The sequence below is a fragment of the Oncorhynchus kisutch genome, linkage group LG5, assembly GCF_002021735.2.
Source record: "Oncorhynchus kisutch isolate 150728-3 linkage group LG5, Okis_V2, whole genome shotgun sequence".
In the NCBI taxonomy this organism is placed as follows: domain Eukaryota; kingdom Metazoa; phylum Chordata; class Actinopteri; order Salmoniformes; family Salmonidae; genus Oncorhynchus; species Oncorhynchus kisutch.
This window is the reverse complement of record NC_034178.2, coordinates 59,455,966-59,481,454: the sequence shown is the minus strand read 5'-3', so window position 1 is coordinate 59,481,454 and position 25,489 is coordinate 59,455,966. Positions and strand designations below refer to the sequence as shown.

General features: G+C 44.9%; 1 protein-coding gene across 1 annotated transcript in view; it reads left to right on the top strand.

The window, feature by feature from the left end:
- The window catches only part of LOC109891624 (ERC protein 2-like), a 96,945-nt gene that overhangs the window by 54,980 nt on the left and 16,476 nt on the right, over nucleotides 1–25,489 (top strand). The window contains exons 11-15 of the mRNA XM_031823909.1: nucleotides 182–322; nucleotides 7,353–7,388; nucleotides 9,675–9,895; nucleotides 16,732–16,884; nucleotides 22,066–22,077. Coding sequence (XP_031679769.1) covers nucleotides 182–322; nucleotides 7,353–7,388; nucleotides 9,675–9,895; nucleotides 16,732–16,884; nucleotides 22,066–22,077 — 563 coding nt within the window. The remainder of the gene's footprint in view (nucleotides 1–181; nucleotides 323–7,352; nucleotides 7,389–9,674; nucleotides 9,896–16,731; nucleotides 16,885–22,065; nucleotides 22,078–25,489) is intronic.

Below are 25,489 nucleotides of genomic sequence, written 5' to 3'. Positions count from 1 at the left end.
TATTGCATGAACAATTGGCAGTGAACAGTGAGCAAAATAACTGTACCCTTTCAAATACATGGAACGCTGCTCCCTCTGGTAGCGTGACCCAGTTAGGACTGTTCAGTGTTTTTACTGTGCTGTGCCACCTGGTCTGGACTGGTCCTAACTGTCAGTGCTGTCCCTGTCTGTCCCCCTGAAGTCCTGTCTCATTGACCTGAAGGAGCATGCCTCCTCCCTGGCCTCCTCCAGCCTGAAGAAAGAATCTAAGCTCAAGTCTCTGGAGATGGCCATCGAGCAGAAGAAAGAGGAGTGTAGCAAGTTGGAGACACAGTTACAGAAGGTAGGTGTCCTAGCACTGCACAACTTAAAAGTGTAAATGAAAGTGGGGAATGCATGGCTGGGATTAGAAAATACAGCATACTCCCAGAGGCCTTTGCGGTTTCATTCTGATGTCTATTATGTAAACTAGCAATGACCATCTGAACAACTCATTTGGGACGGCCTCAATGATTTAGTCTGTCAGTTAAAAGCACTGTTAGAATCCCTGTTAAAGGGATGGCAAGGATTTATAGTAACACTGTATGGTACAGAGCTTACTTACAGTGTTTGGTAACGGTGAGAAACCTACAGTGCATTGTGCACAGTTCAGCAAGTATTAGGTTAAATGGTTCAAGGAAACAAGTGGAAGAGATTCCTTTTATACCATGATAATGTCTTCTACTAATCTGCTTACCTTCAGTTGCATTTTTTACAATTCAGTCAAAACCTGCAGTATGTAGACAGTGTTATACCTGTATGGCTGATGAAGACTTTTACTTTACCCTGCATCAAGTCCAGCTGACATGGATAGTCACATTAAAAGGGAAGTTCAGTATTGCGTGTTTGCCCCTATCACTTCTGTTGCTTTTTAGCTAGCTGTGGCTAAAATTAGCTTAGCTTAGTTTAAAGAAAACCGAACCATGTATTAGAGATTATCCTGGCCCGTAGACTACTTTCAGTACGAGGAACCATCTTACATTAAGTTGGAAAAAGGATGGTTCTTTATTCAGAGAATGTTCTGAAGTCAAAAATGCAAAAACAGTCACTCCTACACTATGACTCTTAACACATTTTATACAATTATATGATTTCAGGGTGGAATCCTTTAGTCATTACTTTAAACATATAAATGATCTTATCAATCAATCCTTTAACTAAATATTACACACTGATATTTCAACCTTTATTGGAATTATAAATGTCACACAAAAGCAAACAAAACCAATACATGTATTTACATCATACACTCATCAACGACTGTTCTAGGCCTATATCCAATAATAACTCTTCTTTTTAGGATTTTCATTATAATCTTCATTAAATTAACAGTCTGTCTAAATATTGAAGATCGTCTCATCCAGCATGGGCTCCTCATGGTTGAAGGAATCAGTGGCATCTACTAGGCTTGGAGGCATGTAGTTGTCACCTCATCATTTGTTGCGTCATCGATCTCGCTAGAGTCCTGGTAATTAAACCTCTCACACACGGAATCAAACAGCAACCACACAACACCAACACACTCATACAGGTGAAAGCAGCTCATAACACAGTAATTATTTAAAAAATACATTTTCCAAACATACTGTCGAACCACCCAGTCAGTGAGGTATCCACCCCCAGAGTTCTCCGATAACTTATTTGACTCCTATTCTGTAAGTCACTCATCCTTGATGGTCAGTGTATTATGAAGTTTATATTTGACTTCTTATCAATGACAATGGCATCATATAATTAGTACAGGAAGGTGGTGGATCTGAATGTATCAGAAAGATTACCAAGACTATGATGCAGCTCAGAGTCCCTAATATTACCCAAAACCGCCAACCCTCTCCTGCCCTTAGTCAGTCTGCTAGGTACCACCCCATACTCACACTTCTAAGAGCACACACAGTAATTAAAGGTCGGAATAGGGGATCTTCGTTAAGGAGGTAACCCCCGAACCCTGTTGGTACTCGGTTCTTCCCCTAACTCTGTGTGTGATCAGCGGTGCTTGTATGTGTTCCTACCTTTTTGTAGTGGGTAACGTGGACCCAAGTGGCTCTCTCAGCTATTCTAATGGTAAAGGCGGTGGTTAACAGAACCTGGTATGAGCCTTCCCAACTGGTCTGCTTCCAGTCTTTTCTCCTCAGGGACTGGATCCACACCCAGTCTCCTGGTTGGATTGAGTGAATCACCTTCTTCTGTAATTCACCTGTTGGACACAAAATCTTGGACATACGGGTATGGTTAACTTCTTGACGCTACCCATCCCTTTAGCGGGATAATTGTCATCAACAACCGCTGAATTGCAAAGCGCCACATTCAAATAATATTACTAAAAATATTTATATTCATGAAATCACAAGTGCAATATAGCAAAACACAGTTTAGCCTTTTGTTAATCCACCTGTCTGGTCAGATTTTGAAAATATGCTTTACAGCCAAAGCAAGACAAGCGTTTGTGTAAGTTTATCGATCGCTCGACAAAACATTATGAACACCTAGCATCAAGTAGCTTTTTCACGAAAATCAGAAAAGCAATCAAATTAATTGTTTACCTGTTGTTTCAAAATATAACACTTACAAGAACTTGTGAATTCAATATAGGCTTTTAATACAAACATATCAGAAGCCTAGATGGTCCGTGGAACACACACTTTCCCAGAGCACTGGCTCTGTCTTTATACACACACAGTATATGAGTCCATTCCATATGTTAATGAAGTTACTTCCCTCAAGTCATCGGTCACCATTATCTTTCAGTCCAGGCTTCCTCCATGTTCATGCCTAATAACGCCTGTATCCGCTCTTGATTAGATTACAATGGTGGCAGGACCCTCTCATGTCCTAAAATTAATGTATATCTATCTTACCCTAAGCACTTATGGCCTTTAATCTAAGCACTTATGTCCTTTACTCTCTCTATCTAATCTTTATAATGATGTCCTGCTCCTTCCATAATAGATAATGTATTTAAGGGTCACCTCCTCCTCTTTGCCCTAAGCCCTTATGCACAGTAAAGCACGTATGGCTTCGGCCATTACACTTATGTTTGTTTAATCTTTGGTTTCCTGTCCGCTTTCTGTTTGTGGTCTAATGTATACCTATCTTTGCTCAATAGTGTCATATCTGTCTCTATATGTAACAAAAACTACAACACCTATTTCTACCGTTTCTCTTCTTAATATATTTTAAACCGAACCCTAACCTCAACCCTAACCTTAAACCCAATGCTAACCTTAAGCCTAACCCTAACCTTAAATACATTTTTGTTTTCATACATTTTTACAATATGATAGCGACCGGCTTGATTCGGTATTATGTAACAAAATGTTTAATTATGTTTTTTACATTGAATAAAAGCAGAGACACAGAGCTACAAAATAGTAAATCATATACTGCATTTGAGGAACAATGGGAAAGTAATTCTGCTTCGAATGAACTTGTAGCATCACTTTTGAGAAAATGGCCTTTGAATATTTTGGTACGTACTGAAGAGCTCTTCTTTGTCTTCACTCGTTCAGCATCATTCACACCCTCTTAAGCTTGAGCTCTACCAATTTCTTTAAGGCTTGATCTGAGCGTTCTGTCCTAAAAACAGCAGTCAAGCACCCAAGCTAACTGGCTAACAGTTGTCACAGTGAAATTCTATTAAAATTGACACTTGCATAGTGGAGCCTTTTGTTAAGACATGTAGCTAGCTAAACAATGAACCATAATCACAACTCATGATATTAGTACCTCTAAGGAATCTGCAGGTAGCTAACCAGGTTCAATGTTAGCTAAAAGTAGTCTATAACAAGCAAAGCAAATGGCTCTGAGATACGAATAATAAGATCATACACATAATGTTAGCTAGCCAGCTAATTTTAGCTAGCAAGCCAGCCAGCTAACGTTAGCTAGCTAGATAACAGTACACTTTAACTTGAAATTAAAAGACTTTATGTCAAAATTAGAAACATGTCATATCTGAAATTGTAGCTAGCTAAACTATCTTACCCGTGGTCTGAAATACGAGTAGATAGCCAGAGCAAATTTACCAGCTACATCTATCAACAGTTGTCACAGTGACATTCTATTGAAATAGATACTTGCATAGTGGAGGTTTTTGTTAAGATGGTAGCTAGCTAAACATTGGACCATAATCACTTCTCATGACGTTACTACCCTGCATGAATCTGCAGGTAGCTAACCAACCAGGTTCAATGTTAGCTAGCTAATATTAGGCTAGAACTAGCCAAGAAAATGGCTCTGAGATATGAATAATAAGATCATACACGTAACGTTAGCTAGCGAGCCAGCCAACTAACTTTAGCTAGCTAGCTAACAGTTCACTTTAACTTGAAATTAAAACTAAATGTGTAATATCTGAAAAATGTAGCTAGCTAGGCTATCTTACCCGTATACATCATGGTTGGACGCTTCTCCCTGTCACAGATGCCATGGTTGCCCTAGTTTGAAGATGTAATCTGGAAACAGGTGTTTTCTCCATCTCCTTTGCTATCATACTCTAATTCCACTGATTTCAAAACTCTGTCCTCCAGAAAGTGGAGAGCAACACTTATGCAGTTCTACTAAGCAATATATATATATATTTAAAAGCCACGTTAGACAGGATTACCTACACATACTAACCAGCTCAAATAGACAGAAGCGTGCTATGTGGCAGACCAATCCGAACTCGTGTCCAGCCCACGCATTATCTCAGCCAATCATGTGGGAAGTGGGAAGGTTGCCGGTGTAACAGTATAGCTTCCGTCCCTCTCCTCGCCCCAACCTGGGCTCGAACCAGGGACCATCTGCACACAAGGGAACCACTACTTCAAGGTCTCAGAGCAAGTGACGTCACCGATTGAAACGCTATTAGCGCACACCACCGCTAACTAGCTAACCATTTCACATCGGTTACACCGGCTTTTCTGTGGCTAAACCAACTTGGCTCGTAATTTAACAATTTTATTTGTATTTACAGATGGCATACATGTTTGTTATTAAGGCACATGAAAGTTCACATGTTCCAGAAGGCATTTTAAAGATTACATTTAAATGTCTCTCGTGTGAGGTAGTGACCCGGAACATACGCCTAGTTTCCTGAAACAGGTGACATACAGCCAATTTTGACTTTATTGCTGTGGTAACTAGTGGAAATCGTTATGTTTGGATAACGTTCAGATAATGTTCCTACAACACCGTAGATGGGGAGCAAAGATGTCCATCAGATCTCCTCCTTGTGTCTCTCTGTCCCATAACCACCCATTCTGTATCCTCCTCACTCCTCACTCCTCATCCTCCTACTCCTTCTTTGGTTCCTGTCCAGTGGTCATAGCTGTCTCAACCATAGAAATCCAATTACAAAATCAAGTCAATGTCCGTGATGGATGGACCAGCTTCCAAATTGGGTGTAATTTTATTTCTATGGTCTCAACATACTGTTCAACATGTACAGTGCCTTGCGAAAGTATTCGGCCCCCTTGAACTTTGCGACCTTTTGCCACATTTCAGGCTTCAAACATAAAGATATAAAACTGTATTTTTTTGTGAAGAATCAACAACAAGTGGGACACAATCATGAAGTGGAACGACATTTATTGGATATTTCAAATTTTTCAAACAAATCAAAAACTTAAAAATTGGGCGTGCAAAATTATTCAGCCCCTTTACTTTCAGTGCAGCAAACTCTCTCCAGAAGTTCAGTGAGGATCTCTGAATGATCCAAGGTTGACCTAAATGACTAATGATGATAAATACAATCCACCTGTGTGTAATCAAGTCTCCGTATAAATGCACCTGCACTGTGATAGTCTCAGAGGTCCGTTAAAAGCGCAGAGAGCATCATGAAGAACAAGGAACACACCAGGCAGGTCCGAGATACTGTTGTGAAGAAGTTTAAAGCCGGATTTTGATACAAAAAGATTTCCCAAGGAGCACTGTGCAAGCGATAATATTGAAATGGAAGGAGTATCAGACCACTGCAAATCTACCAAGACCTGGCCGTCCCTCTAAACTTTCAGCTCATACAAGGAGAAGACTGATCAGAGATGCAGCCAAGAGACCCATGATCACTCTGGATGAACTGCAGAGATCTACAGCTGAGGTGGGAGACTCTGTCCATAGGACAACAATCAGTCGTATATTGCACAAATCTGGCCTTTATGGAAGAGTGGCAAGAAGAAAGCCATTTCTTAAAGATATCCATAAAAAGTGTTGTTTAAAGTTTGCCACAAGCCACCTGGGAGACACACCAAACATGTGGAAGAAGGTGCTCTGGTCAGATGAAACCAAAATTGAACTTTTTGGAAACAATACAAAACGTTATGTTTGGCGTAAAAGCAACACAGCTCATCACCCTGAACACACCATCCCCACTGTCAAACATGGTGGTGGCAGCATCATGGTTTGGGCCTGTTTTTCTTCAGCAGGGACAGGGAAGATGGTTAAAATTGATGGGAAGATGGATGGAGCCAAATACAGGACCATTCTGGAAGAAAACCTGATGGAGTCTGCAAAAGACCTGAGACTGGGATGGAGATTTGTCTTCCAACAAGACAATGATCCAAAACATAAAGCAAAATCTACAATGGAATGGTTCAAAAATAAACATATCCAGGTGTTAGAATGGCCAAGTCAAAGTCCAGACCTGAATCCAATCGAGAATCTGTGGAAAGAACTGAAAACTGCTGTTCACAAATGCTCTCCATCCAACCTCACTGAGCTCGAGCTGTTTTGCAAGGAGGAATGGGAAAAAAATTCAGTCTCTCGATGTGCAAAACTGATAGAGACATACCCCAAGCGACTTACAGCTGTAATCGCAGCAAAAGGTGGCGCTACAAAGTATTAACTTAAGGGGGCTGAATAATTTTGCACGCCCAATTTTTCAGTTTTTGATTTGTTAAAAAAGTTTGAAATATCCAATAAATGTCATTCCACTTCATGATTGTGTCCCACTTGTTGTTGATTCTTCACAAAAAATACAGTTTTATATCTTTATGTTTGAAGCCTGAAATGTGGCAAAAGGTCGCAAAGTTCAAGGGGGCCGAATACTTTCGCAAGGCACTGTACATTAAACATGTTCTCTATATTGACACTCCTTTAACATGTAACATGTAGGCTAACATGTAACATAATTTTTCTTAGCCTGGTCCCAGAACTGTTTGTGCTGTCTTGCCAACTCCTTTGGTAATTGTCTGTTTGGGATGAACAGATCTGGTACCAGGCTAGTCTGTTCTCCCCGGATCCTGCTGTTTCTACTCTCCTCTGGCTAATGGAGCTACATGCTAATGCTATCTTCCCCGATCTCCCCCCTCCCCCTCCCTCCTCGACTCCCCCCTTCACCACCTTCCTTTGCAATGTAGCAAGCAGAGCAGCTGTTCACTCAGATGAACAACCCTGTAAGTCCTTTGCTCCATCTGGAGCTCTCTGTGGTGGCACATATTGAAAGCACGAGGACACCCACCAAAAGCTACTCTAAAACCCTGGAACATGCTAGCTAGCTAGTGCGTAATCGTGTCATGGCCACATGGTCTCAGTCCCACTGTCCCTGGTATCTCTTTCAGATAATGTAGATGCATGTTGATCTTTACAATGTATAAGTATGATTTAGCTCTCCAACTGCACGCACATTAGCCTCTGTTCTGGGTGAACAGAGTGTGAAGTGAGCATTTAGCTTAGCGTTTATCTTAGCATTTATCTTAGCATAGCTTTAATCTGTATGACCACACAGTTGCGGTTCTATTTTTTTGCATCTTGATAGCCTAACCTACTGTTGTTGCTCAACCATTGGTCTCTGTTAGAAAGAATTGTACAAAGACCTGTACAATGGTGATATAATGTGTTTTTTACTGTGGTCGAATGTTTCTTACATAGCTTCATAGCAAAAAAAGCTGAGTTAACTGAAAATTACGGATAGTTTCTTCTTCTATAGTGTTCTCACATCCGGCATCATGACTGATAGTAAGATACCAAGATATCAGTCAGCTCTGTACCATTATTTTAACAAACTCAGAATTAATAATCAACAAATTTTTCATCTAACTGTAGGCCTTGCATACCTGTATAGGGCCTATAGAGCTGTGTCCCAAACAGCAGCCTACTCCCTACATAGTGCGCTACTTTTGAGCAGGGCCCACAGGCAAGTCCTAGAGGTACACTCCACCCACTTCTGAGACCTTTAGATTCCCCCCAAACTGTTGGTGCTCACTTTACTCCTCATGCTTGAAATATGTCACTTGTGGTCACTGCTGGATTGACCTAAATCTGTTCATGTGGAAAGCATTGCAAAGATTGTCTTCTCAGCTGTGTTGGTTTGCATGCTATGATTTGTCTTCCTTATTATCGCATGCTTTGTTTGCTCGTCACTGTTTGGCCCCCTTCACTGTCTCCATGTTAATAAGTGGTCAATAGAACAGAGGCCTAATATTAACCTTCTAACACTGGTAATGGTTGACGTGGCTCACTGTGGGGGTCTATATTTATCTAGTCATGCTCTGTGTTGTGTTGCTCTGTTGTGTTGGTCTGTTGTATTGGTCTGTTGTGTTGCTCTTTTGGGTCTATTGTGTTGCTTTTTTGTGTTGCTCTGTTGGGTCTGTTGTGTTGGGCCTGTTGTGTTGGGTCTGTTGTGTTGCTCTGTTGTGTTGGTCTGTTGTGTTAGGTCCGTTGTGTTGGGTCTGTTGTGTTGGGACTCTTGTGTTGCTCTGTGACTGTCAGCGTTGCCGATGTGATGTCTCAGATGTGTTGTGTAATTCTGATCTGTGTTGTGTACTTCTGTGTGTTTGAAAGATGACTCAAGCTGTTCAGTTTTTACTGACTGGTGGTCAAAAGCCTTTCCTCTTTCAGTGACTTAGACACACTAGAGGTGATCAGGTGTGATTATCCAGAGAGACATGAGAGCAAAGATGAGTGATTCTACCAAGTGATTATAACAGGAAGGACAGGGCTCAGAGTAGGAGTGCTACTCAGTTTAATATTTTAGATCATAATGAATATGATTATATGGACAGGTAAGGACCTGATCCCAGATCAGCACTCCTACTGGGAGATGCTTTGTGGTTACAGGCCCTGGTCCTGTCCTTCCTATAGACACATGGCCTCTTTCCCCAACCCAGATTAATCCTGCTTCTAGACTAAATGGAATTTATGCTAAATGTTGAATCTCCATTGAATGTGCTCTTTTGACCAGGACTAGGCTTAATCTGTGTCTGGGAAACTGGCCCACAGTCCACTTTGGCTCCTAAAAAGTTATTGTCATGAGGTCAGCAAGTGTGTAAGAAGCTACTCAGGAAAACTAACGATACTAAATGACAGATGTACAAATCTCAACTGTTCTATATCGCTTGTTTTTCAAGTTAGCATTAGCATATTGTAACAGGCACAAGCAGCCTTTAGTTCCAATCGCTTTGGTACACTAGTCTCACAGAACTGAGCTAAATAACAGCCTCAGTCAGAGCTAATGAGCCATAGCAGTACTGATGTCCCCTGTTCACTATGCTTTATTTATACATTACAGAGAGAGAGAAAGAGGGAGAGAGGAGAGTGAGAAGTTCATAAAAGACACTAATTGTTGAGCTTGTCTGTTCTGGGTTCTCTCCCCTTTCTCCTATTTGTGAGAGTCTGTGCGTGTGTTCCATTCGTGTGTGTGTTTTTTTCTTTTTTTTCTTTTTCTCTCCATGACCATGCAGAAGGCCCATGAGGTCCAGCAGCAGCAGGTGGGAGTGGGCTCCAGGGGGAACCCAGAGTATGTGGAGCGGGAGCAGCGAGTCAAGGTCCTAGAGAAGGAGGTTTCCTACTATAAGGAGGAGTCTGGCAAGGCCCAGGCCGAGGTGGATAGGCTACTAGCCATCCTCCGAGAGGTGGAGACTGAGAAGAACGACAGGGATAAGAAGATCGCCGAGCTGGAAAGGTAACTGGGCTATACTACCCTTAGCTTTACATTTCTATGGTACTCAGCGGAAGTGCTTTATATTTACAGTATATACAGTGCCTTTGGAAAATATTCAGACCCCTTGACTTTTTCCACATTTTGTTATTCTAAACTTGATCTTATTGATCTTATTGAATAACATAAGATCAAGTATTGATCTTATACTTGATCTTATGTTATTCTAAACTAATATTTTTTTTTCACTGACCAATCTACACACAATACCTCATAATGACAAAGCAAAAACAGGTTTTTATAAATGTTTGCTCATTTATAAAAATCAAAAAAATCAACAATCACATTTACTTAAGTATTCAGACCCCTTACTCAGTACTTTGTTGAAGCATCTTTGGCAGCTATTACAGCCTGGAATTTTTTGGGTATGATGCTACAAGCTTGGCACACCTGTATTTGGAGAGTTTCTCCCATTCTTCTCTGCAGATCCTCTCAAGCTCTGTCAGGTTGATGGGGATTGTTGCTGAACAGCTATTTTCAGGTCTCTCCAGTGATGATAGATTGTGTTCAAGTCCGGGCTCTGGCTGGGCTACTCAACGACATTCAGAGACTTGTCCCGAAACCACTCCTGAGTTGTCTTGGTTGTGTGCTTAGGATTGTTGTCCTGTTGGAAGGTGAACCTTCGTCCCAGTCTAAGGTCCTGAATGCTCTGGAGCAAGGATCTCTCTGTACTTTTCGCCATTCATCTTTTACTCGATCCGGACTAGTCTCCCAGTCCCAGCTGCTGAAAAACATCCCCACAGCATGATGCTGTCACCACCATGTTTCACCGTAGGGATGGTGATGGTGTCAGGTTTCCACCAGACGTGACGCTTGGCATTCAGGCTACAGAGTTCTATCTTGGCATGGTTTGAGAGTCTTTAGGTTCCTTTTGGCAAACTCCAAGAGGCTGTCATGTGTCTTATGACCTTCTGGAAGGTTATCCCATCACCACAGAGGACATCTAGAGCTTTGTCAGAGTGACCATCAGGTTCTTGGTCACCTCCCTGACCAAGGCCCTTCTCCCCTGATTGCTTAGTTTGGTCAGGTGGCCAAACTGTCTCGGAGCTCTACGGACAAGTCCTACGACCTCATGGATTGGTATTTTGCTCTGATATACAGTCAACTGTGCGACCTTATATAGACAGGTGTGTGACTTTCCAAATCATAACCAATCAATTGAATTTACCACTGGTGGACTCCAATCAAGTTGTAGAAACATCTCAAGGATGATCAATGGAAACAGGAAGCACCTGAGCTCAATTTCGAGTCTCATAGCAAAGGGTCTGAGTACTTATAAGATATTTCTGTTTTTTATTAATACATTTGAAATAAATTCTAAAAACCTGTTTTTGCTTTGTCATTATGGGGTGTTGTGTGTAGATTGCTGAGGAGTTGTATTTATTTAATACATTTTAGATTTAGGCTGTAATGTAACAAAATGTGTAAAAAGTCAAGGGGTTTGAATACTTTCTGAAGGCACTGTAGGTCTTATAATAGATAAATATATATATTGATGTTGAGTAGTTGGAGGTGTGGCGTAAGCATGGATGTGCTATGGATAGAGAAACAGACAGAATTATAGATAAAGATTAGCATATTTATTGAACTGATTATCAGACTAACACCATATACCTGGGTTAACGTCTAAGCCAATACTATTACTTTGTCACGGCTAACTGGGTGTTTGAGGTAAGAATCAGGCGAAGAGAGCAGAGAGTTCCAAAGGGAAAAGTGCACTTTAATCTGGCACCAAAATACAATGCCCAAAACGCCGGGGGCGCGAAAACACTGACCAACTCAACACACAGGGTACACGGTCCGGAACACTAACACACCCAACGACACAACACGTAACACAAAATTATTCGCGGACAAAACAAGGGCGGGTTTACTAGGCTTAAATAAGGAAGCACATCAGGAAAACACAATTAGACACAGGTGCAACTAATAAGACAAAACAAACAGAAAAGGGATCGGTGGCAGCTAGTAGGCCAGTGACGACGACCACCGAGCACCGGCCGAACAGGCAGGGGAGCCAACTTCCGCAGCGCGGGAGTCCACGAGGTACTGTAGGGACCTCAGGCACCTCACCTTCTTGAAGGGGACCAGAGGAGATACACATTAAACGAGGGGTTAATACGATAATAAGTAGGAAGTTGTAACCTGTAACACACCTCGTTTATCCTCCTCAGGACTTTAAATGGCCCCACACACTGCGGCCCCAGCTTCTGGCAGGGCAGGCGGAGGGGCAGGTTTCGGGTCGAGAGCCAGACCCGCTCTTCTTCTGCCGTCCCCCCCGCCAGTCTCAGTGATTCCTGGAAGGCTTTCTAGGTGTCTTTTGAGCGCTGTACACATTCCTCCAGGAGCCCCGGTCTGGCTCTGATGCCATGGGGCCAGGACCGGCTGGTAGCCCAACACACACTGGAAGGGAGACATGTTCGTTGAGGAGTGGCGGAGGGAGTTCTGAGCGAGCTCAGCCCAAGGAACATACCTCGCCCACTCACCTCAGAAACCTGCCCATATCCTGGTTTACTCGCTCCACCTACCCATTACTCTCGGCGTGTAAACCCGAGGTCAAGCTGACTGAAACCCCAGCCTCTCCCTAAACGCCCTCCAAACTCTGGACGTGAATTGGGGGCCCCAATCAGAAACGATGTCCGCAGGAACCCCGTAGTGCCGGAAGACATGGGTAAACAGGGCCTCCGCAGTCTGCAGGGCCGTAGGGAGACCGGGCAACGGGATGAGATGGCAGGACTTAGAAAACCGATCCACAATGACCAGGATCGTCATACTTCCCTGGGACGGGGGAAGGTCGTGAGGAAGTCCACCGACAAGTATGACCACGGCCGTTGTGGAACAGGGAGGGGCTGTAACTTCCCTCTAGGCAAGTGTCGAGGAGCCTTGCTCTGAGCGCAAACTGAGCAGGAGGAGACATAAAATCTCACGTCCTTAGCCAACGTGGGCCTTCAGTATCTCCCTGTCCTCTCGATGCCAGGATGACCTGAGGAGGGTAGAGTATGAGCCCAATGTATTAATTTATCAAGGACACCCCTCGGCACATACTGAGCCCCTGCTGGTCACTGAGGGGGGGCAGGCTCTAACCGTGATGCCCTCTCTATCTCCGCTTCCACCTCCCATACTACCGGTGCCACGAGACATGAAGGTGGAAGAATGGGGGTCGGCTCGACGGACTGCTCCTCGGTATCATAGAGGCGGACTCCCGGTCCCCTACGTCATAGTTTCGCTCTGCCGGACCAAGCTTCTTCGAAAAGAAAAGAACAAGGGCGGCCGAGCGTCCACCTCCACTATGAACATTAAAGAGGGGTCCGGATGCGCCAACACGGGCGCATTGGTGAACAGCTCCTTCAGACGACTGAAAGCTCTGCCCGCCTCTGCTGACCAACGCAAGCGCGCCGGACCTCCCTTCAGCAGTGAGGTAATGGGAGCAGCCACCTGACCAAAATCCAGGATAAACCTCCGGTAGTAATTGGCAAACCCTAAAAACCGCTGCACCTCTTTCACCGTGGTCGGAGTCGGCCAATTACGCACGGCTGTGACGCCGGCACACTCCATCACCACCCCGGAGGTGGAAATACGATAACCCAGGAAGGAAACGGCCTGTTTGAAGAACACGCATTTCTCGGCCTTGACATATAGGTCATGCTACAGCAGTCGCTCAAGTACCTTACGCACCAGAGACACGTGCGCCTCGCGTGTGACAGAATAGATCAGGATGTTATCGATGTACACTACCACTCCCTGCCCGTGCAGGTCTCGGAGAATCTCGTCTACGAAGGACTGGAAGACGGCTGGATCATTCTTCAACCCATATGGCATGACGAGGTACTCATAATGGCCAGATGTAGTACTAAATGAGGTTTTCCACTCATCTCCTCCCCGGAAACGCACCTTATTATACGCACTCCTCAGGTCCAGTTTTGTGAAGAAGCACGCCCCGTGAAATGATTCCACCGCCATAGCGATGAGAGGTAGTGGGTAGCTAAACCCCACTGTGATAGAATTTAGACCTCGATAATCAATGCACGGACGCAGACCTCCCTTCTTATTCTTCACAAAAAAGAAGCTTGAGGAGACGGGTGATGTGGAGGGCCGAATGTACCCCTGTCCCAGCAATTCAGCAACATATGTCTCCATAGCCACTGTCTCCTCCTGGGACAATGGGTACACGTGACTCCTAGGAAGTGCAGCGTTCACCAGGAGGTCTATCGCATAGTCCCCTCGACGATGGGGTGGTAATTGAGTCGCCTTCCTCTTACTGAGGCGATAGCCAAATCGGCATATTCAGAGGGAATGCGCAAAGTGGAAACCTAGTCTGGACTCTCCACCATAGTCGCACCAACGGAAACTCCTATACACCTGCCTGAACACTCCTCTGACCACCCTCTAAGAGCCCCCTGTCGCCATGAAATCACCGGGTTGTGATGAGCTAGCCAGGGAATTCCCAACACCACTGGAAATGCAGGTGAATCAATAAGGAATAGACTAATCCGCTCCTCATGACCCCCCTGCGTTACCATGTCCAGTGGCACCGTGGCCTCCCTGACCACTCCTGACCCTAATGGTCGGCTATCTAAGGAGTGCACAGGGAAAGGTAGGTCTAACGACACCAGGGGAATCTCTAGCCTTAACGCGAGCCCACGATCCAAGTTCTCAGCTGCGCCTGAATCGACTAGCGCCTTATGCTGTAGAGAGGGAGAAAACCCAGGAAAAGAGGTTAACACAAATATATGACCGACAGGAATCTCAGTCTCAGTCTGGTGCTGACTCACCTGGGGTGACCGAGCAGTGCTCCGCCTGGCCTCCCGACTCCCAGACGAGCTCCTCCAGCACCGGTCGGCCGTGTGTCCTTGCCGACCACGACTGGTGCAGGAGGAAACTCCTCCTCCGGTCCCCCTCGATGCAGCCCCCCCTAACTCCATGGGGATGGGAGCAGGAGGGCCTGGGGGTGGAAACAACAGGGCCTGTTCCGGACGCCCGCGGGCAGCCAGCAGGTTGTCTAGACGAATGGACATGTCTATGTGTTTATCTAAGGTGAGGGTGGTGTCCCGACACGGTAGCTCCCTGCGGACGTCCTCCCTGAGGCTACATCAAAGCCCTGTCGTTCCACCCCGTTCCTGCGGCCAAGGTCCGGAACTCCAGGGCAAAGTCCTGCACGCTCCTCGTCTCCTGTCGCAGGTGGAACAGCCGTTCACCCGCCGCCCGACCCTCTGGTGGGTGATCGAACACAGCTCGGAATCGGCAGGTGAACTCGGGGTAGTGATCCTTCGCCGAGTCTGGGCCATTCCACACTGCGTTAGCCCACTCCAGGGCTCGTCCCGTCAGACAGGAGACGAGGGCGCTCACGCTCTCCTCCCCTGAGGGATTAGGACGGCCGGTCACCAGGTATAATTCCAGTTGGAGGAGGAACCCCTGACACCCAACTGCCGTCCCATCATACTCCCTGGGGAGCACCAGACGCAGGGCCCCCGGAGCCGGATGCTGAAGCAGGGATAGGTGGTGCTGGTGGAGGGGGCGCTGGAGATGAGGTGGGAAGGCCACTCCTATCCCATCGGTCCATCCTCTCCATCGTCATTGCCGATCCTATTCGGTGGAGAATGGTGGTGTGATGGAGGACCCTCTCCTCCATCGATGGGAGAGGAGGTGCGGCTGCTCCTGCTCATTCTATAACAGAAGGTGCGGGACTCTGTCACGGCTAACTGGGTGTTTGAGGTAAGAATCAGGCGCAGAGAGCAGAGAGTTCCAAAGGGAAAAGTGCACTTTAATCTGGCACCAAAATACAATGCCCAAAACACAGGGCGCGAAAATACTGACCAACCCAAAACACAGGGTACGCAGTCCGGAGTACTAACACACCCAACGACACAACACGTAACACAAAATTAATTGCGGACAAAACAAGGGCGGGTTTACTAGGCTTAAATAAGGGAGCACATCAGGAAAACACAATTAGACACAGGTGCAACTAATAAGACAAAACAAACAGAAAAAGGTAAAGGGATCGGTGGCGGCTAGTAGGCCGGTGACGACGACCGTCGAGCACCGCCCGAACAGGCAGGGGAGCCACCTTCGGTGGGAGTCGTGACATACTTACTGTTAATTCAATGTTTGAAAGTCTTATTTAATTACTACAAATCACTCGATTGAGTCACAGTATGAACGAAGGTTTTGATAGTTTTTTTAGTGAGCAAGCAAGGCTATGGGTGAAACCCCTACAATGTGCAGTGAAGGTGAAAGCTCATTGGATTTGTATGACAAGGCACTGGATGTGCATGGTCCTCTCCAAAAGGCCCTGTGGTGACTGCTTTATTGCTATGCTATTTATTGTTATTCCTGTAACTCTGTGCAAGTTGGCTTAAATGTGCTCTTGTGTAGTTAATCTACTCTCTCAACCGGTCTTTGTTGATATGTGGATGTCACGTCATCCTGTAAATCTTGGACTGTGCTGCTCTGGTGCCCCCCCCCCCCCCCCCCCCCCCTGGGTACTATGCTGGCTGATAGTGAAAATCTACATAATACCTATAGAGTATTGATGAATATAACATTTAATCTTTAGACTTTGGATTGGCCATTTTAGTGTAAAATATTGCAGAAAAGGGTCTGTCCAGGTAGGTCAAACTGTATGTGCTCGCCACATGAGCATCCCCTAGCAGTAATACGGTGCCATTGCATTTCAGTGTGTCATTCTCATTCTTCTTCCATATCCCTCACTGTCTCTGTCTCTCCCTCTCTCTCTCTCTCTCCAACACTTTCCCCTCACCCTCCTTCTCACCCTTCTCCTCCTACTCCCCCTGTCACAGCCCCCCTCACCTTGCCCCTGTCCCTCGCCCTGGTTTTGGCCCTGGCCCCGTCCCTCGTCACGGTCCCGGTGGTAGAGCTCCCCCTGACCCGCTCCCCCCTGTGTCCGCTGCCCCCCAGCAGATTGGGGGCATGGTGTGGGACTTCCTGGGAAAGTGAGTGCTCTGCCCCTGGCACTTCAGCAAGGCTGCCCTCGTGGTTTACGTCTGCGACTGCACCTGCATATAGTATCGCCTTTTAATTGATTTGGTTTGATTTGGAAGCCCATCGGCCCATCCTTGTTATGTAAAGATCACTAGATCTGTTGTGCAACCTCTACAGCAGTAGTCTTGCAAAAGCCTGCGCCAGTAGTCATGTTGTATATGCATCTTTGTGCATGTGTGTCTGCGCATGTCTTCAGCCTGCTTCTCCACCCATGCCTGCACACACTTTATGACTCAATCTAATATCTTTTTCCTTTACCTTTATTTAACTAGGCAAGTCAGTTAAGAACAAATTCTTATTTTCAATGACGGCCTAGGAACAGTGGGTTAAATGCCTTGTCCAGGGGTAGAACGACAGATTTTTATCTTGTCAGCTCGGGGATTCGATTTTGCAACCTTTCGGTTACTAGTCCAACACTCTAACCACTAGGCTACCTGCCACCTAAACAAGGAGCCAGGTAAACAAACTTTATCAAAAAACGAAACTGTAGTAGCATGTATGAATCAATACTTTCATATTTGTATTAATACTGAACTTCTACTGTATTCATATGATTTCACATATGAAAGCCATAAGGATGTCATATATTTCTCATATACAGTATGTCAGTTTCAACACATGCAGTGCTTTCGGAAAGCATTCAGACCCCTTGACTTTTTCCTAATTTTGTTACGTTACAGCCTTATTCTAAAATGGATTTGTTTTCTTTTTTCTCATCAATCTACACACAATACCCCATAATGACATAGTTTTTTGCAAATTTATAAAAAATCAGAAATACTTTATTTACATAAGTATTCAGACCCTTTGCTATGAGACTCAAAATTGAGCTCAGGTGCTTCCTGTTTCCATTGATCATCCTTGAGATGTTTCTACAACTTGATTGGAGTCCACCTGTTGTAAATTCAATTGATTGGGAATGATTTGGAGAGGCACACACCTATCTATATAAGGCCCCAAAGTTGACAGTAGATTCCAGAGCAAAAACCAAGCCATGAGGTCGAAGGAATTGTCCGTAGAGCTCTGGGACAGGATTGTGTCGAGGCACATATCTGGGGAAGGGTACCAAACAATTTCTGCAGCATTGAAGGACCCCAAGAACACAGTGGCCTCCATCGTTCTTAAATGGAAGACATTTGGATCCACCAAGACTCTTCCTAGAGCTGACCTCCTGGCCAAACTGAGCAATTAAGGTAGAGGGACCTTGTTCACGGAGGTGACCAAGGAACCAATGGTCACTCTGACAGAGCTCCAGAGTTCCTCTGAGGAAATGGGAGAACCTTCTGGAAAGGCAACCTTCTCTGCAGCACTCCACCAATCAGGTCTTTATGGTAGAGTGGCCAGATGGAAGCCACTCCTCAGTAAAAGTAACATAACATCATCCCTACGGTGAAGCATGGTGGTGGCAGCATCATGCTGTGGGGATGTTTTTCAGTGGCACGGACTGGGAGACTAGTCAGGATCGAGGGAAAGATGAACGGAGCAAAGTACAGAGAGATCCTTGATGAAAACGTGCTCCAGAGCGCTCAGGACCTCAGACTGGTGCGAAGGTTCACCTTCCAACAGGACAACGACTCTAAGCACACAGCCTAGTCAATGCAGGAGTGGCTTCGGGATAAGTCTCTGAACGTCCGTGAGTGGTCCAGCCAGAGCCCGGACTTGAACCTGATCATTCATCTCTGGAGAGACCTGAAAATGACTGCAATGACGCTCCCCATCCAACCTGACAGAGCTTGAGAAGATCTGCAGAGAAGAAAGGGAGGCTACAATCGCTGCCAAAGGGCCTTCAACATAGTACTGAGTAAAGGGTATGAATACTTATGTCAATATTATATTTCTGTTTTATATTTTGATGCTTTTGAAAAAAAATCTAAAAACCTGTTTTTGATTTGTCATTATTGGATATTGTGTGTAGATTGATGAGGGGGAAAACGAATTCATCCATTTTAGAATAAGGCTGTAACTTGAAACAAAATGTGAAAAAAAGTCAGGATGTCTGAATACATTTCGATTGCACTGTACATACTGAATCATATGTATTTCTTTTCATTTCCTGGATATTTAATTTGACAGTCTGTATGCCCTCTTCCCTCCCTTTACCATGAACTCACTCTCATTACAACATAGCACCATTATGGGATCTGTACTGTAGCAAATGCAGTACAGCTCCCATGTACCTTACACATAGACAATAACCAGACACTGATTCCACACACACATGTACACACACACGCGCATGTACACACACACACACACACACTTTTTGTCTGTGGCCTTTTGTGTTTTGGCTGTTTTGTGTAGCTTCTGTACACTCTTAGAAAATTGGTTCCATAATGGCTGTCCCCCTAGGAGAATCCTTTTTGGTTCCTGGGGAAAGGGTTCTGCATGGAACCCAATAAGGTCCTACCTGGAACCAAAAGGGTTCTACTTGGAAACAAAAACAGTTCTTCAAAGGGTTCTCCTATAGTCATGGCCAAAGGTTTTGAGAATGACACAAATGTTATTTTTCACAAAGTTTGCTGCTTCAGTGTATTTAGATATTCTTTCTTCATGTTACTATGGAATACTGAAGTATAATTACAAGCATTTCATAAGTGTCAAAGGCTTTTATTGACAATTACATGAGGTTGGTGCAAAGAGTCAATACCTCTGCAATCCGCCCTGGCATGCTGTCAATTAACTTCTGGGCCACAACTTGACTGATGGCAGCCCATTCTTGCATAATCAATGCTTGGAGTTTGTCAGAATTTGTGGGTTTTTGTTTGTCCACCCACCTCTTGAGGATTGACCAAAAGTTCTCAATGGGATTAAGTTAGGTCTGGGGAGTTTCCTGGCCATGTATCCAAAATATCGATGTTTTGTTCCCCAAGTCACTTAGTTATCACTTTTGCCTTATGGCAAGGTGCTTCATCATGCTGGAAAAGGCACTGTTCATCACCAAACTGTTCCTGGATGGTTGGGAGAAGTTGCTCTCGGAGGATGTGTTGGTACCATTCTTTATTCATGGCTGTGTTCTAAGGCAAAATTGTGAGTGAGCCCACTCCCTTGGCTGAGAAACAACCCCACACATGAATGGTCTCAGGATGCTTTACTGTTGGCATGACACAGGACTGATGGTAGCGCTCACCTTGTCTTTTCCGGACAAGCTTTTTTCCAGATGCCCCAAACAACCGGAAAGGGGATTCATCAGAGAAAATGACTTTACCCCAGTCCTCAGCAATCCAATCCTTGTACCTTTTGCAGAATATCAGTCTGTCCCTGATGTTTTTTCTGGAGAGAAGTGGCTTCTTTGCTGCCCTTCTTGACACCAGGCCATCATCCAAAAGTCTTCGTCTCACTGTGCGTGCAGATGCACTCACACCTGCCTGCTGCCATTCCTGACAAAGCTCTGTACTGGTGGTGCCCCGATCCCGCAGCTGAATCAACTTTAGGAGATGGTCCTGGCACTTGCTGGACTTTCTTGTGCACCCTGAAGCCTTCTTCACAACAATTGAACCGCTCTCCTTGAAGTTCTTGATGATCCGATAACTGGTTGATTTAGGTACAATCTTACTGGCAGCAATATCCTTGCCTGTGAAGCCCTTTTTGTGCAAAGCAATGATGACGGCACGTGTTTCCTTGCAGGTAACCATAGTTGACAGAGGAAGAACGATGATTCCAAGCACCACACTCCTTTTGAAGCTTCCAGTCTGTTATTCAAACTCAATCAGCATGACAGAGGGATCTCCAGCCTTGTCCTCGTCAAGACTCACACCTGTGTTAACGAGAGAATAACTGACATGTTGTCAGCTGGTCCTTTTGTGGCAGGCCTGAAATGCAGTGGAAATGTTTTTGGGGGATTCAGTTAATTTACATGACAAAGAGGGACTTTGCAATTAATCTGATCACTCTTAATAACATTTTGAGGTATATGCAAATTGCCATCATAGAAACTGAGGCAGCATACTTTGTGAAAATTAATATTTGTGTCATTCTCAACTTTTGGCCACGACTCTATTGGAATAGCCAAAGAACCATTTCAGGTTCTAGATAGTACCTTTTTTTCTAAGAGAGTAGGAAGGTCCTGTCTTTAGTCCTTCAACTGCTGTGGGCACGCTGCTTCCCCTGCTCATTCCTGACCCCCATCTGCCCATCTCCACCCCAAACTCTCCCTCAGAACCAACCCATTCGATGTTCCGATACCTCCACCCCTAACCCTCCCCCAGAACCACCCTCACCCTTCTCTGTTTTGATACCTCCACCCCTCCCCCAGAACCATCTTCACCCTTGTCTGTTCTGATACCTTCATCCCTAACCCTCCTCCAGAACCATCCTCACCCTTCACTGCTTCGATACCTCCACCCTACTACTAACAGTGATTCCCACCTTCTCTACACTGACCTCCGCCCTGATCTCCCTGCCCTCTCCACTTCCCTGTCTAGCTTGCTATGCCCAATGTAAAGGCTAGCTCTCAGCCTAGTAGTCTTGTCTGCATGACTGGAGCTGCTGTGCTCCAGGTCAACAATGTTCTGCTCAGTGAGTGAGCTGTTTAGTAGGTAGGGTCTGTATGTACTGTACCCCCCCCAGTTGTTTGGTTGGTCCCCCTCTTTCTGGCTGTCTGCCATGGCTCCCTTGACTGGTTCCCTTGCTGCCTTGCCCACATGGTCTCCTCTTCTCCTTACTGTTTAGCTATACTAGCTCTCTTGTCCCTACCCTCCTCCTAGCCTAACCTCACTCACTCCCCCTCTCTCTATCACAGCTAGTGTCTTCTGTCCCCTTTTCTGACTGACTGCATGCCCGCCCCGCACTCACAGGCTGTGCAGCCAGCAGCTAATACAGGGCTCTAACCTGGCTGTCAGAGGAGAAGGTGTATCCTGTGCATCCCGCGTTAGCTATGTCTGTGTTTTCCAGTGACTGTTTCTCATTGGTGCCTCTTATGATGATGATGATCTCTCCCTGTCTGTCTCTGATTGTGTACACTTTATTCTGGTTATGGGTCCTCTGTTGTCCTTCTTTTCTGTTATGATACTAATGTTACATTTCTTTACTCTTCTCCTGTATCCTGTTTCTGTCTGCTGTTTCCTCTTGTCCTGCCATCCCTCCTTACACCTCCTCCTCCTGTTCCTCCTCTTCCTCCTCTTCTCCACCTGCAGCCTAGCTCCCAGGTAAGTAGCGAACCTCCATTAGAATCCCCCCCCCCCCCCACCACCGGCCCCATCCGTACACCTGAGAGGTGCGACTTCCCCCCTACTATTCTAACTCTGGTGCCTAAACCTGTGAGTCATTTCAGAGATCTCTGAACTTACTGTATTAACATGGACTTGTCTTTATCTCATCTGTGTCTCATATCTCCTGAATGTTGTTCATTGTTTTTGCATTCAAATTTCTGTGTCAATTACAGTACCTGTATGTCTAACCTGAGTGCATATTAGTGCAATCGGAAAGTATTCAGACCCCTTGACTTTTTCCCAAAAAATTTACGTTACGGCCTTGTTCTTAAATGGATAAAATAGTTTTTCCCCCTCATTAATCTACACACAATACCCCATAATGACGAAGCAAAACTTTTTTTTTAAAATGTTTGCAAGTTATCATTTACACATTTCCATAAGTATTCAGATCCTTACTCAATACTTTGTTGAAGCACCTTTGGCAGTGATTAACGACTCAATTCTTCTTGGGTATGATGCTACAAGCTTGGCACACCTGTATTTGGGGAGTTTCTCACAAACTGTTTTGCAGATCCTCTCAAGCTCTGTCAGGTTGGATGGGGAGCGTCGCTGCACAGCTATTTTCAGGTCTCTCCAGAGATGTTAGATCGGGTTCAAGTCCAGGCTCTGGCGGGGCCACTCAACGACATTCAGAGACTTGTCCCTAAGCCATTCCTGCATTGTCTTGGCTGTTTACTCAGGGTCGTTGTCCTGTTGGAAGGTGAACCATCGCCCCAGTCTGAGGTCCTGAGCGCTCTCAAGCAGGTTTTCATCAATGATCTCTCTGTATTTTGCTCTATTTACTGTATCTTTCCCTTGATCCTGACTAGTCTCCCAGTCCCTTCCCCTGAAAAACATCCCCACAACATGCTGCCACCACCATGCTTCACCGTAGGGATGGTGCCAGGTTTCCTCCAGACGTGATGCTTGACATTTAGGCCAAAGAGGATCTTGTTTCTCATGGTCTGAGAGTCCTTTAGGTGCCTCTTGGAAAACTGCAAGCGGCCTGCAGAGATGGTTGTCCTTCTGGAACGTTCTCCCATCACCACAGAGGAATTAGAGCTCTGTCAGAGTGACCATCGGGTTCTTGGTTACCTCCCTGACCAAGGCCCATCTCCCCGGATTGCTCAGTTTGGCCGGGCGGCCAGCTCTAAGTAGAGTCTTGGTGGTTCCAAATGTCTTCCATTTAAGAAGGATCTAGGCCACTGTGTTCTTGGGGTCCTTCAATGCTGCAGAAATTGTTTGGTACCCTTCCCCAGATCTGTGCCTTGACACAATCCTGTCTCAGAGCTCTACGGACAATTCCTTTGACCTCATGGCTTGGTTTTTGCTCTGACATGCACTGTCAACTGTGGGACCTTATATAGACAGGTGTGTGACTTTCCAAATCATGTCCAATCAATTGAATTTAGCACAGGTGGACTCCAATCAGGTTGTAGAAACATCTCAAGGATGATCAATGGAAACAGGAAGCACCTGAGCTCAATTTTGAGTCTCATAGCAAAGGGTCTGAATACTTATGTAAATAAAGTATTTATGTTTTCTTAAAACCTGTTTTCACTTTGTCATTTTGGGGTGTTGTGTTTTGATTGATGAGGGGAAAAAAATATTAAATTAATTTTAGAATAAGGCTGTAACGTACCAAAATGTGGAAAAAGTCAAGGGTGCTGAATAATTTCCAAATGCACTGTATATACTAAACAAAAATATAAATTGAACATGCAAGAATTTCAAAATGTTACTGAGTTACAGTTCATATAAGGAAATCAGTCAATTTAAATAAATTCATTAGGCCGTAATCTATGGATTTCACATGACTGGGAATAAACATGTGCATCTGTTGGTCACAGATACCTTAAAAAAAGGTAGGTGCGTGGATCAGAAAACCAGTCAGTATCTGGTGTCACAACCATTTGCTTCATACAGCATGACACATCTCCTTCGCATAGAGTTGATTGGGTTGTTCATTGTGGCCTGTGGAATGTTGTCCCACTCCTCTTCAATGGCTGTGTGAAGTTGCTGAATATTGGCGTGAACTGGAACACGCTGTCGTACACGTCGATCCAGAGCATTCCAAACATGCTCAGTGGCTGATGTATCTGGTGAGTATGCAGGCCATGGAAGAACTGAGACATTTTCAGCTTCCAGAATTGTGTACTGATGAATGGCACGACAATGGGCCTCAGGATCTTGTCACAGTATCTCTGTGCATTCAATTGCCATCGATGAAATACAATTATGTTCATTGTCTATAGCTTATGCCTGCCCATACTATAACCCTACTACCACCATAGGGCACTCTGTTCACAATGTTGACATCAGCAAACCGCTCATCCACGTGATGCTGTCTGCCATCTGCCCGGTAAAGTCGAAGCTGGGATTCATCCGTGAAGAGCACACTTCTCCAGCATGCCAGTGGCCATCGATGGTGAGCATTTTGCCCACTGAAGTCGATTACGACGCAGAACTGCAGTCAGGTCAAGAGCCTTGTGAGGACGACGAGCATACAGATGAGCTTCCCTGAGACGGTTTCTGACAGTTGGTGCAGAAATTCTTCGGTTGTGCAAACCCACAGTTTCATCAGCTGTCCGGGTAGCTGGTCTCAGACGATCCTGCAGGTGAAGAAGCCGGATGTAGAGGTCCGGTGCTGGCGTGGTTGCACGTGATCTGTGGTTGTGAGGCCGGTTGGATATACTGCAAAATTCTCTGAAATTACATTGGAGTCGGTTTGTGGTAGACAAAGAAACATTTCATTCTCTGGCAACAGCTCTGGTGGCCATTCCTGCAGTCAGCATGCCAATTACAAGCTCCCTCAAAACTTGAGACATCTGTGGCATTGTTATGTGACAAAATGCACTTTTTAGAGTGGCCTTTTTATTGTCCCCAGCACAAGGTGCACCTGTGTAATGATAATGCTGTTCAATCAATATGCCACACTTGTCTGGTGGATGGATTATCTTGGTGAAGGAGAAATGCTCACCAACAGGGATGTAAATTTATTGTGGACAAAATTTGAGAGAAATATGTTTTTTCTGCATGTGGAAAATCTTTTACTTCAGCTCATGAAACATGGGAAAAACACTTTACATCTTGTATATAATTTGTTCAGTGTGTATATATATATTTGTGTTAATTTTTCTTGTGTTTTGTTGTGGCCATCTGCATGTGTTTCTAATGAGTCTAACAGTCGTCATTGTATTACTCACATACAGTTGAAATCGGAAGTTTACATACACCTTAGCCAAATACATTTTAAATCAGTTTTTCACAATTCCTAACATTTAATCCAAGTACAAATTCCCTGTCTTAGGTCAGTAGGGATCACCACTTTATTTTTATAATGTGAAATGTCAAAATAATTGAAGAG